This window comes from Danio rerio, chromosome 13 (assembly GCF_049306965.1).
Source record: "Danio rerio strain Tuebingen ecotype United States chromosome 13, GRCz12tu, whole genome shotgun sequence".
Taxonomy (NCBI): Eukaryota; Metazoa; Chordata; class Actinopteri; order Cypriniformes; family Danionidae; genus Danio; species Danio rerio.
In genome coordinates this window covers 26299822-26315602 of record NC_133188.1, presented here as the reverse complement: position 1 = coordinate 26315602, position 15781 = coordinate 26299822, and the positions used below count along the sequence as shown (strand labels likewise).

Genomic DNA, 15781 nt, shown 5'->3' with positions numbered 1-15781 from the left:
CAGATTCCAAAAAATAAATAAATAAATAAATACATAAATGAAAATGAAATAAAATTCTATTTAATTTAATTTAAAAATGAAAAATAAAATAAAAAAATTAAATTAAATTAAATTAAATTAAATTAAATTAAATTAGGGGCGAAGCAGTGGCACAGTAGGTAGTGCTGTCGCCTCACAGCAAGAATGTCGATGGGGTCGCTGGTTCGATCCTCGGCTCAGTTGGCGTTTCTGTGTACAGTTTGCATGTTCTCCCTGCGTTCGCGTGGGTTTCCTCCGGGTGCTCCGGTTTCCCCCACAGTCCAAAGACATGCGGTACAGGTAAATTGAGAAGGCTAAATTGTCTGTAGTATATAAGTGTGTGTGAATGGGTTTTTGTGGATGTTCCCCAGAGATTGGTTGCAGCTGGAAGGGTATCCACTGCGTAAAAACGTGCTGGATAAGTTGGTAGTTCATTCTGCTGTGGCGACCTCGAAAGTAATAAAGGGACTAAGCCGACAAGAAAATGATTGAATAAAATAAAATTAAATTAAATTAAATTGTTTTTTTTATTAAATTTAATTAAATTAAATTAAATTTAATTTAATTACAAATTAAATTAAATTAAATTAAATTAAATTAAATTAAATTAAATTAAATTAAATTAAATTAAATTAAATTAAATTAAATTAAAAATTAAATTAAATTGAATTAAATACACGTCAGTCATAACATTATGGCCACACAGCTAGTCACAAGTGCAACCTATTTGGCCCACAAAATAGCAGTCACATTGATTTACTTTGGTGGCAGTAGGTTTTCTGTGAAATATGGTACCATAATCCCAAAATTAGTACCTCCAGTCTCCATATATTGTGGTGGTGATTCAGCATTCACCTGTTTTTCCAAGTTAGACCCTTAATATTTGACTGGGATCCTGTCAAGTGAATTCTAAGACCAGTGCATTAACAGAAATTTAGCTACATTTTTCTTGAACCATTCTTGATGACACTCTGGCACGGTGCACTATCCTGTTGCCATGAATGGATGCACTGTATCAATAATCACACTCCTGACAGCTGTCAGGGATTGTGCTGTTGGGATAATGGGGCTTAATGCGTCCCTAGAAAACATCACCCACAGCATAAAACTGCTGCTGTGGGTTGTTGTTGCTCAATGGTGTCTCCCAGTGCCGTAGCCTCTGTTGATAATCACTGTGTTTGTACACATTGGCATGATGCACCAGCAATATTGCTTCATCATTCTAGGCCACTTGCTTCCACCTATCAACAGTTCCATCTTGATAAACTTAGGCCATTTTCAAGCCTTATTGGCAATGCTGTAAAGCTGCCTTGAGGACCTGGTTAGGTCATCGGCTACACAGAATTCAGTGATGAACTGTTTGCTATGACACATTACTCTGGTCACCACTGTTGTAGCTGCTGGTGATTTGTTGCACTGTGACCCTTCAGTCACTATGATCAATGCTCAAGTCTCTGCAGCCCTTTGGCATCAGTGAGCTGTAGGTGACACACGGCTGGACAACAGTTAATCGTTTTACCACCTGTGCACCACTTTTGAAGCCAGAATGTGTGCTGTTTCTGAGAATGACATTTCGATGTTTGTCATCAGACTTTGTCCATTTAAGGTTCGGGTGAACCAGAACTTGTTGCTGACTTTTACTTCAATATGATTTACAACTGAAATTGAATATTGAGTAGGGGGCTGGGTTTTATTTCTGCATTCCTTCTCTTATCTTTCACACACTGAAAACTAATTGTTGGATGGGCGTGGCTTAGCATAGTCGTCAAACTGACAGAAGTTTCAATCAAAGTGCATCACACATAAAGTGGTCAAATTTGTAAATGTAAAACAAATCATCACTCTTTAAAGGCAAATGCTACTGCTATTATGCATTCTGTGGAAATAGTACTTTAAGGCCTTGTCCAAACTGCTTCAAAACTATTGCAAAACATGGGCACATCTGTAGTCATGCACTGTACATCAAAGTAGTTCTTTTCAAATGGATTAGTTTCTTGGCTAATCAAGTGCTCCACCAAGCATATTGGCATGTTGTCAATATGTCTAATTGTAAGGTTTTTTTAAAAAACTGTGATTCCTCAATAATAATAAAATACAAGAGCAAAACATTGCATTCAAATTAAACCATAAAATCAATTGCACAGTCTTAATCCTGCTTCATGAAATATATTCAGAGCACTCTCCTAATGATACATTGCTGACTCACCTTTGGCAGGGCTGACGGATGGCTCTTGGCTTGTGCCGTCCTCATCATCGATGTGCACTAACGTGGCCCTCAAAGTAACTGCACCCTTGCCCTTGCAAACACGGGTCGGGTCCAGCTCTGAAAAACCAACAAAACTCACTTAATCCTTTCAAAGCACCAAGTAAAGCATGCAAAATGTCCATTAAACTCGAAAATCCCCAAATGCTCTTCTTACCAGTAGGCATGAGGTCAGGAGAACTCTTCATGATCCTCAACGGTGTTACTCGCACAGCAGATACAGTGCGCCGACAGGGTGGACGTGCTTTAAGTCACATACAAACATGAGTGAGATGGAAAAAAAAGGGTAAAAGCTATCAAAAATAGCTATTATAATTGCATTTATCATTACTTTCGACCTCCCCTGTGACATTTTTGGTCACTGTTGAGAACCATTGCATTAGCTTTACCGAATTACTATTAGACTTTGCTGAGAACAACAGCATTATTAATGGTCATACAGTGACCCGAGGGCTTTTTAAGTTCTAGGAAGATTGTAATCACTGTGTTCTCCGCTGGCTGGCACAAATATCAAGGAAAGATGGATGAACGGAAGGAAATGGGGGCCTGGCAGTGCAAATCCTGATTCAACAATGACTCAAGCCAGAGAGGAAGACAGAGAGAGTCTGTTTGTGATTGCTTACTCATGAGCCGCTTGCATCAAGACATTAAACAGCTTTTATTCCTTACTATTATGTATTAATGTTTTGATCGAGGCTTAAAGGAACACTCCACTTTTTTTGAAAATTGTATAAAATACCCTAGAGCAGTGGTTCTTAAACTTTTTTCATCAAGTATACAACCTCGGAAAATAATTGTTCCTCCAAGTACCACCATAATGACAGGTTATTGAAATAGAGTAGGGTAGATTAAATCTTATAATTATGAATATTTATTATTGTCAGCCACTTTAACCATTATAACAAGATCGAACATTAACACTGTACTGTGCTTACAGGTAAAAAAAACAAAAAAAAAAAACAGGTAAAACGTCAACGTTTAAATTAAAACATGCTTTCAAAACCTAATTAAAAATGGCACTGTTCCTAAAAAGTAAAAAGAAAACTGCAGTACTTGAATGTAAAGTATTAACAAATAGTAACCTATTAATCAAAACCTGGAAATGTTCCTTGGTATATTTTAAAATATATGTTACATGTACATATGACTTATTTGTATATCTTTGAAATCTAAACATTAACTTGTATTTTAAATATATGAATTCATATCTGCTTACTGGGCATTAGAGTAGGCTTTGTGTGTCAGAAAATTCATTCAACTTTACCTGTCATCATTGGAATATATAAAAATGCAGGATATGCCCCCAACAACTGTTACAAATATGGGGAGAAAATTAGCTTCAAATGATAGAATACATAACAAACATTGGAAAATTGAAAATAAAGTAAAAGGTTTAGCCTATTAAAATTTTTTTACTGATCATATCGGTGTTATCATCTGTGTTATCACTAGTGGTATACACGTACCACATTTTTAAAGCCACTGCCCTAGAGTTAAACAGTTTTACCATTTTAAAAATCCATTCAGCTAATTTCCAGCTCTGGCGGCAGCACTTTTAGCTTAGCTTAGCTTAGCTTAGCTTAGCATAGATAATTGTCAAGGGCTGTGTAATATCATTGTGCCTGCTGCAGCCATGGTATGGCAGCAGTTTCTGGCTTATTACAGAGAAATGAGAGTATAGTTTCTAGACATGTCGGACTAAAAAATAGCAACTTATCATTTTGGGTCTGCCTTAGTACACAATAAAACTACCGCAGACTCAAGTTGGAAGTGGGAAATTGGAAAATAACCGAAACTTTAGTTATTTTTTAGCAAGAGGCTAATGATCTAATCTGATTCAATGATCTATGCTAAGCTAAGCTAAAAGTGCTCCCACCAGATCCGCTGAATGAAATCAACGACTGTTAAACTCTCCGAGAGTTATAAAAACCTATTATCAAAAAAAAATAGAGCGTTACTTCGAATGATACTTTAAAGTGTACTAATCAAATTGCTGATGTTAGAGTAGACTGGATAGATGGATGTAAAGAGACATTTCTATTTTTGATAGAATTTTATATACTGTATATATTATATATCTTATATCTGATATATTTATATATCAGGATTTTATATATCAATTGTATATATCAGGGATGCATGATATATCAGCGGCCATATCGTTATCGGCCGATAAATACTATTCTTAATGTTATTGTTGATCCGATATCAAGGTTAGGACGACATCTTTAAGCCGATAGATTACGTAACTGTACAGATCTGCCTGCCTCGTGCATGCGTGGGAACTTGCCCAGACTTGTCCGGTGCTTGACCAGTTTGTCTGCACTATAAGGGAGCATTCCTGACTTTGTTTATTTCTTCAAAGTCCGTCATTTCTTTGTGTGGTATTGCTGTGTATTAATATCTTAGTAAGTAACCATATTACTTTTCAATGTAGATGTTTGATAGAGTGTCATTGTGTATTTTGGTTTAAATTGCTTTGACAAAGCCTTCACAGCAGCCGTGTTGCTCTGATTAATGAATATCTGTTATTAATAAATTGTGAGTATATACATATTAAAAACTGTCAAGCTTTAAAAAAATGTGCTGCTCTTGTCAATATCTGTGTTGCAATTGCTTTGAATGTTTCATTCATGTAATTGTGAATAAAGGTCAGGCGGGCCGGTGAAGCCTTAAGAAACTGGATAAAAGTGTGGCATGCTTACCAGGAGCTGCATCAAATTTCCCTGTGCCCTCTGCTGGAGAGCCCTGCAAATGAAAATGAGTGAAAGGGAAGATGAAGAGAGTTGCTGAGGCAGGGAACAACGTTGCTTAGCATGTCATTAGAAAAGAGAACAAAGAATAGTGAGTGGCTGGTGATCAAGACTCGTCAACAACACATCCTCATCACATAACCACATGTTCTTTAGTGTGTTTACAGCTAAATTGCAAAAAGCACTTGTGGAGAAATGATTCACTTTTTGTCACCACAAAGGTGTACTGTATTTCATGATATGGTTTTATATTTTTAGTAAACGTATGTACAAAAAGGCAAATTACAAGTAGTCTATATCTGATAGGACTTTTTTTTAGGAATTTTTTAGGATTTACTTAAGAACTGTGTACATAAACAAGATGACCAAAAAAAAACATGCTTTATTCTGTGCTCACAATGTATAACGTCTCATGGTCCCAAGTTTATATCTGACAAAAAAAGGTTTAAGACAATTCAAACTTTCTTCACAATTTCAAGTTCACAGAATATCAGTCAGTTTTCAGGCTATAAACATTTTTTTAAATCATAAACTTGCAATTCTGTGAAAATAAAGTCAAATCGGCAAGACATTATTTCGCAATTCAACAAAGTTGCATTTCGGACCATTACTGTATATATGATTTGATTCTGAAAGGAAAAAGGTCAGATATGTAACATTTACTCATACAAAAAAATTGTTTTGCTTTCCAACTCAATAAATTTTTATTTCTATTGTCTATTTGACTGTGAGTGCAATAAACATTTTTTATTCAATTGCAGAAACAGGTTTCCATACATTTCCACTCAAAACAGCTTAAAAAAATGTGGTTTAATTTTTTTTTTTTTTTTTAAACTTAAAATTTTTATATGTGCATATATTGTAGTACATATATATGCCTAATCTCACTAATTCTGAACAAAATGTCACATATCTAAAAAAAGATTGGTCTGGCTACATGGTACAATTTCCGCCTGAATAATGTTACAAACAATATTGAATGTGATGCTGCTGATGCATGAAGAGAGTGATTATCCCTCTAACTGATGTCTAACACCTGAGGCTGTGCTTTACACTGAAACAAGATACAAAGAGACCTGTTACAGAACATTGGCAGAGAAAGAAAATATGGGTCAGCCAACATGTATATGTTTCAGTAGCTTTCAACAACTGATCTGACTGTCCTTTTAAAAAGTGTTTGCCAATTTACAATTCTGATACTGATTACAATTTATATGGTAATTACTATTTGCCTAATGAGTGAGATGTAAAATAAAGAGTATATCTTTATCCACACATCAATGTTTTGGTTTATTTATTAATGTAAACTTAAAAAATATCAGTAACTTTACAGTTGCTCGTAACTGAAGTGCATTTCGGGATCTCTGCTCAGACAACTTTTGATGCTAATATGTATAACAAAGGAATTTTAATTTTTATTTTAGGAATTTTTAAAATTTTAATTTTAATTTTAAATAAATTTTTTGGAATTCATTTATTGTTTAAAAATTAATAATATGTTTAGAAATAAATCTGTAAAATGAGAGAAAATGTGTTAAAAAAAAGGGCCAGCTTAAATGGCCAACCCACACAAACTACTAAAAAATGTCCATAAAAGTCACTTTGTTAAACTTTACAACATTAAAGTTGCCAGATTAAATATCAAGGTCACATAATGCAATTCAGAAGAATAAATAAATAAAGTCCAAAGAATTTTTTTTAATTTATTGTTTACAGCGTATACCTTCAAGTCAACTGTCTTGAGTCAACTTTATCTCACTAAAGTAATTTATAATGACTGAATGTTTAAGAATTGTGTGCATACATTTTTTCTCTATTTCTGCTATTTTTAACTGCTTATTTTTCATGGCTGCACAATATTGGAAAAAACAGACATTGCAATATCATGTTTGTTGAAAAAAACCTTTCAACCTTTCAACCTTGTTGAAAAAAATTCATAGTTTTAGATTAATTAGATTATTTGTATGGAATTTAATCTTGCATATATATATATATATATATATATATATATATATATATATATATATATATATATATATATATATATATATATATATATATATATATATATATATATATAGTTGAAGTCAGAATTTAGCCCCCTTTGAATTTTGAATAAGGAAGGAAATTTTCAGTTTGTCTGATAATATTTTTTCTTCTGAAGAAAGTCTTGTTTGCTTTATTTCGGATAGAAAAAAAGTTTTGTAGACATAGAAAATAGCAGTCCTGGATGATTGCAGATATTCCTGTCACATTTCTAATGGATCTTGATGTAAACATCAACCATCTGTCTCAAATACTTATTATAGCCAACAATTATTGTCTATAGGAAACTAAAACCAGATAATTAGTCAGATAATTAAACTAATTTAAACAGCGTCTGTAACTGAATGAAAGTATGCAATGTATAAATAATACTGAAACATTATTCCCAGCGGTTCAGAAAAACACCTGCAACCACAGGATTTATACATATCATTCTAAATTTGGAAGACTTGTTTAGTAGTTACACAATAGCAATTTGGTAACTCAATAATGCACAAATAAGATGTTTATATAACGCACTTAGAATGTAAACTGAATTAGATAACCAAGAGTCACTTTCCACTGTAAATTTAAAAACAGGTCCAATAAACAACAGCTGCATGCATCACTCTATCAATCAAAAGGATCCCTTATACTCCACATTGTAGCCAGAGTAGAAAATAAGCAACTAATCCAGATTTAGCTCCAGCTTTTGAGGCATTTACTAAACTAATCTAAAGCCAAATTAGCGAATAAACATTACAAAACAGATTTAAATCTGCATGTTATTCATACCGACTCACAATTACTTTGCATTTTCAAGCTCACCTGAACCGACCTTCAACTTCAGCTGAGCTTAACTTGGTTTAAAGTCCTAGTAAACATCCAAACAGGCACGACGCCCTTTTAAATGCCCTTTGTTTGTGGCCTATCATACAAATCCAGTCCATCATGTCCCGTTCTCTTCAAAGAACTGAATCTCACCCATGCTTTGCCTCCAAGATGGAGCTGTCAGCACCTGCCACCTGGGAATGTGGCACCTACTTAGCATGCGATGAACGAATTACAGCATCCTGCTTTCCATCCAACCTCTCTGGAACGCCAAACACCTCATGATCCTATGAACTATATTGAGATAACTGTAAGATAGCAGAGGAAATATGTTATTATATCTGAATGTTTGTCATGCTGATATGACGGACTTGTGACTGTGGCTCATTTTAGGAATATCAGGCTGGGCCATGACGAATCAGACTTTTTTTTTACAGTAAACAAGGTTAGGTTCATCTGATGTGTTAAAGACACCTAGTTCCCATGGAATTAACACTCGCTGAGCACTAAATGTGAAAAACAGCACTGCACTCAAAAAATGATTAAAAAAATTAAAAGTCTGTTTTGTACTTATATAAACTACACTGTAAAAATGCTGGGTTCCACACAATCGATTTGTGTTGGGGCAACATGAAAGAATTAAGTTAACTTATTAAACTTTTACAAATTCAAGTATATTGAACATAAAACAATCAAAAGACGAGAGGGGTTTGGATCAAGCGGCAACCTCCTGCTTTCCCTCTTGAAGCAAATACGGAAGTAACTGAAACTTTACTGTTGTTAAATAAAATATATTATTAGAAGTAGTAGTAGTAGTAGTAGTAGTAGTAGTAGTAGTATTACTACAGGTTAATAGTATTATTGAGTGATATGTCTACTTATAATAGTATTATTTTATGTATTTTGTTTTATAATTACAGTAATAAATTATTATTACAGTAATTACAGTAGTAAGTTATAGGTAATTGGATCGAACAATATGATAACCATAACTATTATATATCACTTTGAATCAATTGGTATAACTCTAAATGGGAAGTGATTATTCTGAACTTTTTTAAAGTAGTATTTAAAATTCTGAATTTAACATTCATATTATTTGTATAAGTCATGTGCAACTAGGGCTGGGTGATGATTTGATATCGATAATTATCGATTAATTATTAAAAAAAATTTTAAATAAATGATAATGACAGTTCGATGATTGCTCGATAATATTTACGTAGGCTACTATGTGTAACGTTGTGCAAGCATTTTGCAGTCTGCCCTTCCGGACGCCGCTGGCCTTACAAGTTTAAAGCCAAACAGTGTTAGTTGTACTTAAGAGAGTAAGAAAAAAGGGTAAAAAAGGTCAGAGCCACAGACAAGAAAAGTCACTAGACCACAGTCATGAGCTACGTAGTTTTTTGCCATCGACACAAAACAACAACGTGCACTGCAAACTGCGCAGACAACTCGTGTCATCAAAAGCAGGCAATACCACAAGCCTGTCTCATCATTTAAAACAACACCACCCTTATGAAGATGCTAAGAAATTACAGACCTAACAAGTGCTGGTAAACCAGGGCAACTACCCAGCAGAGTCTCATGTCATCATTTTCGAAAGCCGTGCCTTAGGAGAAAAAACCCCCGAAAAGACAGACGAAATATATGACAACACAATCTCAAACATATCCCAATGAACACTTGAAGCTTGCTCTACAGGCTGCATTAAGGATATTTACACTACAACATTTACACTAATAAAAATAATATAATAAAGTAGCAAATTGAAAGGATCAAACTAAAAATTGTTGAACTCGAGTAAGAAATATAAAATATAAGAAATATAACAAAACATTTCTAATTCATAAATAACCCCTTACCTCGCTAAAACTGATGAAAAGAAAAAAAGTCCTTCAGCGCAGTGCGCCGCATTCTTCCCTATTCTGAATAAAATAAATATAAAGATGACGTTCCCCTCTTAGATGATGTCTTTAACTATACATTTTCTACGTGTTTGCAAAATGGAAGTCGTACAACATCTTCCTTTTTCACCTAACTCTGAAAAAAGAGTGAAGTTGAGGAGATAGGGTAGCTCAATATTGTCTGGAAAGAGCCAAGCCAAAAAAAACGTACAAATCAATCTAAATAATAATAAATAAAACTCACAAAATTTCTCAAAGTTTGCAAAAGTAATGCAAAATAATTTTACCCAAACAAAAGTTAAGCAAAAACAACGAAAATCATAATCATGTGAGCAAAATACACCAAAAATGAGATCAAAGGAAAAAGCGCGCTCTCGCTTTTCATATCCCCGCGCCATCTCCGCCTCGCCTCCGAAACGCGGCCAGCTGCAGACTGCAGTGAACAATGCTAAGCTGACTCTCTGCTTTTTCGCTGATCCACTGCCATGTCCCGCTATACATCCGCAACCGACCTGCAATTAGTTAATTATAATGTATTTTTTATTACTCGACCTGCGGTTTATCCACAGCACCAGCAGATATAACCGCCATTTACGCATCACCAATGGGGGCAAAAAAAACAACCTGTACGGCTCCGTCCATGTTTTCGTTGTGATGCGCGATTTGTAAAATAGGAGTCTTCACAGGCCTATTTGTGCTAGTCTGTCAGACAAATTTAGTTAAAACATCCGCGGATATAACCGAGATCTGCGCATAACTGGGTTTATGCGTCCTTGTGCATAACATTTTTGGTGAATGGTGTGGGTTGTCGCGCTCGAACTGAAGAGCGGGGGAAATGGGGGGGATATGTCACGCTCGAACTGAAGAGCAGGGGGTGGGGGCTAGGTGGTATATGTCGCACAAAACTGAAGGGGGGGGGTCGCGGAAAAACTGAAAGCCTTTTGGCGGGGGGTGTCGCACTTCAGATCACTTTGGAAGGGCACTTTCTATTCAAGACTAAAAAGGGCATGTGCACTGCACAGGTTGAGCCCTATAGAGTGGAGGAACTATGACGTCAATTTGTATGCAAAAACCCGGAAGCGAGTTAGCATTTTAGCACTTCCGGTTCCCTCGTCCCAAAGTCAATGGGTTTTTTGAATGAGGTTTTAGTAAAGTTACTTAAATAAGGTCCGTAGCTAACATAAATTCAAGATATTTTCTTGTTTTGTTCTAAGACATAAAACACATCAGTTACAGCACACTTTTGAATTTTTAATTCGGCCATGCTTCTTTAAAAAGACGGTTGCTATCAAGTTGCTAAATGGGACTACAGGCGTGTCGGAGACATTATACGTTATCGAGCTGATCTGGTCTGGAGCGCAGCTCGCTTGTGTTGGGCATTTGGATTTGTCTGTTATTTAGGTATATTCATGAATAGTATTTTATAGTTTTTTGTGTTTTTCTAATTAAGAATTCAGATTGTGTATAGATAATGCCTTCACATGTAAAGGCTGTCGAGACAGATTCATTTGTTGATCATTTGTTTTAATTAAACTATATTATGAAGATACTGCTCACCAGTGCAGCCTGTCTCTCTCCTGCCCTCAGTAATGCAAACGTGTGAATAAATGTGTAAAAATACAGACATATTAACTGTCATTTTAATGTGATCAAGTGATTTTTCGTCTTTTTTTATTCACCTTAACACATTTTACTCAGTCATATAACTGCAATATTTATACTCTGTACTCTCGCTGTATGTCGTGACATAATAGGAATATTGAATGTTGCTCTGTGTCCATCATGATGGAACTTGCAGCCATTTGAAAAACTTGTTCCTTCTCACGCCTCATTTCCGTCATCTGTAAAGGTAAGCAGGCTGTGTGCGCGAGCGATACACTTATTTAAATATGTCTGATGAAAACACTATATAGGCAGATTTATACACGCAGTTTTAAAACTTTTAGAACAACCGCAAAGCAAAACAAATGTATTTCCCATGTAAAAACTATCCAAAAGGCACATAGGTCTATGTATTTTTGTGTATTTATTTGTTTATAATACAGTATATAGCGTGGATTATAATATAATAAACAGAGAGATTAACTCTTTGTCATGGACATTATTTCTAAAATTAAGCTAGATAAGTTGTCTGTAGCAGGGTGGGGCTGACGTCACAGACGAGCGCCCCGAGGGCACTGTAGTACATTTATAGCCTAATGTTAGCTTTTTAACTCTTGCGTTTGCATTTAACATACAAAAGTGCTCCAAGTTGTATTGTCGCGTAAGGATTATCCGGCTGAACAAAACGTGTAAGTGTAATGAACTGTGTTTGAACACAGAGCTTATTATTTGCAATTTTCGAAAAGCCTAGGGGAAAATCCTATAGGGATTTTCACGAGGGAACCAGTTTAGCCAACAAAGTGACGATTAGCCAACAAAGTGACGTCATAGTTCCTCCACTCTATGTGTGCACGTGCCTGATGCGATGTCAAGCGGGTGACTGCATAAGGTAAACTGCACACACTTGATTATGTAATGCGTGGATGTGTATCACAGCGCAAAGCATAACTAAACCTTTACATGTCCATGTTTAATCAGTCATTGATAAGATCTATTGATTAAAGTGTTATTGACAATCAATAGATCACCAAGTAATCGTTAGCAACCCTAAATAAAATATATTTAAGTATATTTCACCCTAATACATCCAAATTCATCCAAAACTGAAAAATTCTGTGACCATTAACTCACCTTTACTTGTTGAACAATAATATCCAATAACTTGTAATGTCTTTGGTTGTTAAAAAATTGGAAAGTAAATGCTGAATTTAGATTGTTTTTTTTTTTTATTATTTTATTATTTATATTGTCAGACAGCTAAAACATTTAACTAAATGTGTTAAATCAGCTGCACAAAGCGATTGGCATACTGAAAATCGTATAAAATTGATAGATAGAAAGATTTTACGTTTATCGTGATAAATATCGATATCGACTGATATGAAAAAAATTATCGTGATCATTTTTTTTTGCCTTATCGCCCAGCTCTATGTGCAACCAACCATACAATAGCTCAAAATCACGTTTGTTCATCAGATATCTTCATTCTGCTCCAATTTTTTTCATGTAAAGTAGCATTTTTTGACCGAACATATAAACTTTGTGAACAAATTGCTGGAAACGTTTTGCATTGTGCCTGGTAACTGCAGGACTCTTTCAGCTGGCTTTCTCAGGGCAAAGCAGTAAAAAAAGAGAAATAGCAGCAGAGCAAAGGCTCATGTCAGACAAGGGACCACGTCTTTGTTTCAGACTCAAAACACTGGCTCAGATCTCAGGCAGGCTGTAACTCTCAGATCCACATTTATGCCTCATGAAGCCACTGGTGAGAAAGTAGGGGCCTCCTGCAAGGGCATTTAGTGGCTCGATAAATCAATTCCTCCACTGAGTCTCCCACATTTCTCAACATTTCAGCTCACTGAAAGCCCATTACAAACATTACTGTTTCTTTATAAAGAAAACTTTTCCTGAAAATGAAAATCCATCTATATAGTGACCGTAAGTTGCCCTACTGTTTACGTCCACTCTCAGGAATTATGATTCAATGCAAAACTGTCACTGTTTAGAAGGATTAAACAGATCTAATGAAACTATTCATCTAACTTTAAACAGTGAAGTGTCTGTTTACTGTGCACAGATATTATGGTACGCATACACAGACACATTATGGTACGCATACACAAAATATATATAATGTGAAAAGTAGAAATTCACAGTATTGTATGTGCAACACTTGCCCACATGCCTTTTCATTAAAGGCGTGGTCCACTAGTTTACGTGTAATATTGCTGTGTGAAAATAAACTACATCTCTGAATGTAATACACTCAAGCGCTATGCAAAGAAAAATTGGCTTTTATAGAATTAGCTTAGCAAAGCCTACATTGAACGAAGTTTGGGGACTACAAAAAAATACATCTGGGCTAGTGAGATCACAAACGCTTCAGGTTACACGCACACCCCAGGCAGCAAAGGGGGCATGGCCAGAGGCACTGTAATGCTGTAAAGTAGCAGAGAAAGCTAAAATGCCACCGAAGCACTGCTATTTCCACAGAGCTTGTTCTGTTTTTGTATTTGGGCTTTAAAATGAAACAGGACAAAAAGAGAAGTGCTTACAATTAAAATTTAATTATGTTACAGTGAATTATAAAAAAAGATATAGCTCTAGCATTTGACAAAGGACAGCTTCCAGAATCTCTTCCAGTTCAGTGCTGGATTCAGCTAAAACTCCTCAAAGAGGGAGCAGCTCCAACCATAATAGAGAAAGCTGTGGATTATGAGCCCCAATATGTAAGTGTTTCTATTTGTTAAAATTGATCTATTACATGCATAGTTTCTAGCGTTAACGGTATGTTGTAGCAAAGATGTAAACAGTGATGTAAACAACAGGAAACGCTGTTTGGCATCGCTAACAATTTAGCTACAAATTCATATTTATCAGTCAAACCCCTGTAAACACCCACAATCTTCAGCAGCGATTCACCAATTTGTGACTCACAGCACATTATGTAAGCTGACCAATCAGAGCCTCTTGAGGGCGGGCCTTCTGAGTAACTACGAAATATGATCGTTATTTTCATGTAAGCTGAGTAGCAGTATATAATTGAAGTAAGACACCGTATATGAAATAAGAACGCAATTTTTTTTACAAATAAAGCATGAAGACACATTGCTTTGCACCCCATAAACACAACAAAGCCTTAAAAAATACACTCTGGACCACTGCTTAAATAATATTGAAATCATGCATTTATTGATTAATTTAATTTTATTTCATTTTCATCAATAATCACATTTTTGAATTTAGTACCTGGCTTTGTTTTAGTATATTTAAAATATAATTATGATCTTAAAAATATATTTTAGCTTGGATTATGATATATCAACCAGAATGATTTTTAAAACTATTTTAGTTCTTTTAGTTTATATAATAATAATAATAACAATAATAATAATAATAATAATAATAATAGTATTTAATAATTACTTTACAGTTTAAAAGTACACAAGTTCAATAGCATTGCAGTTGTTTTATACTTTTTTATAATTTTATAGTTATTTTATTAAATAGTATTAATAATAATAATAATAATAATAATAATAATAATAATAATAATAATAATAATTGTTATGGCCAGTAAAATTCTGATTAATTTGGAAACCAGTAAAATGATAAACTAAACTACAATAATCATAAACTGATTTTAATTTAGAATTATCAGTGACACATTGTAAAATTTAATATATAATTCTTACAGACTACTCAATTAACATTTTATTAAATGTTAGCAATACAAATCTTTCATGTAAATAAAAAAAAACTCTCAGACATTTCTACATAAATCATAAATCTGTCATGATAAAATTCTATGTAACTTATGATCCCTTCTAATGTTCTAATTTCTGTTCACAACTCTTAATTCTTGTCAACCTCTAAAATTTCACGCATATCAGTAATGCTGCTGGAAGCATTTAAAGAACCAAAAAAAAACTATCAAACTCAGCCAGGCCAATTTAAAATTCTAACATCAGAACGGGCACAATAAGAGACCCCACAAATTAAATCTTTGAGAACTCCCCAAACCTCAAACCATCCAGAAAAGTTAATAAGTCACAGCCTCAGTTTCTAAAGCACAGCTGAAGGTTATCGTCTACATCCTTCTCTATTTTCCACTCCATTATGCCAGCTGCATTCAAATAATAAAGGGGGTTTGACACAAGAGAAAAAAAAACGGCATGATATTCCACCGGGGAATCGCCTCATTCTCTTTCCATGACAGCTTTTAAAGAGTCCAGCTTTAATACACAAAGGAGATCTACAAGAGGCCATTACATAACCCAGTTTGACTTCTGCTTTGTCAACAAATGACAGAGAGGGAGAGAGGGAGAGAGAAAGAGAGGGAGAAAGAGAGAGAGTAAAGCTCAACCGGATCACAGCAAACAGCT

The 15781-nt window shown here is 34.8% G+C and overlaps 1 protein-coding gene across 50 annotated transcripts in view; it reads right to left on the bottom strand.

Moving 5' to 3' along the window:
* sorbs1 (sorbin and SH3 domain containing 1) overlaps positions 1-15781 on the bottom strand; it is a 103498-nt gene that overhangs the window by 72596 nt on the left and 15121 nt on the right. For 46 of the 50 annotated variants that reach the window (XM_068213034.2, XM_068213039.2, XM_068213043.2 and 43 more), the window contains exons 2-4: positions 4987-5029; positions 2439-2525; positions 2225-2341 (exon numbers count right to left, since the gene is read on the bottom strand). In XM_068213034.2, the coding sequence (XP_068069135.2) occupies positions 2225-2341; positions 2439-2525; positions 4987-5029 (247 nt within the window). Of the gene's footprint in view, positions 1-2224; positions 2342-2438; positions 2526-4986; positions 5030-7887; positions 8035-15781 lie in introns of those variants that run through there. The other 4 variants (XM_068213040.2, XM_073920837.1, XM_068213042.2 and 1 more) reach the window with 2 other exon arrangements.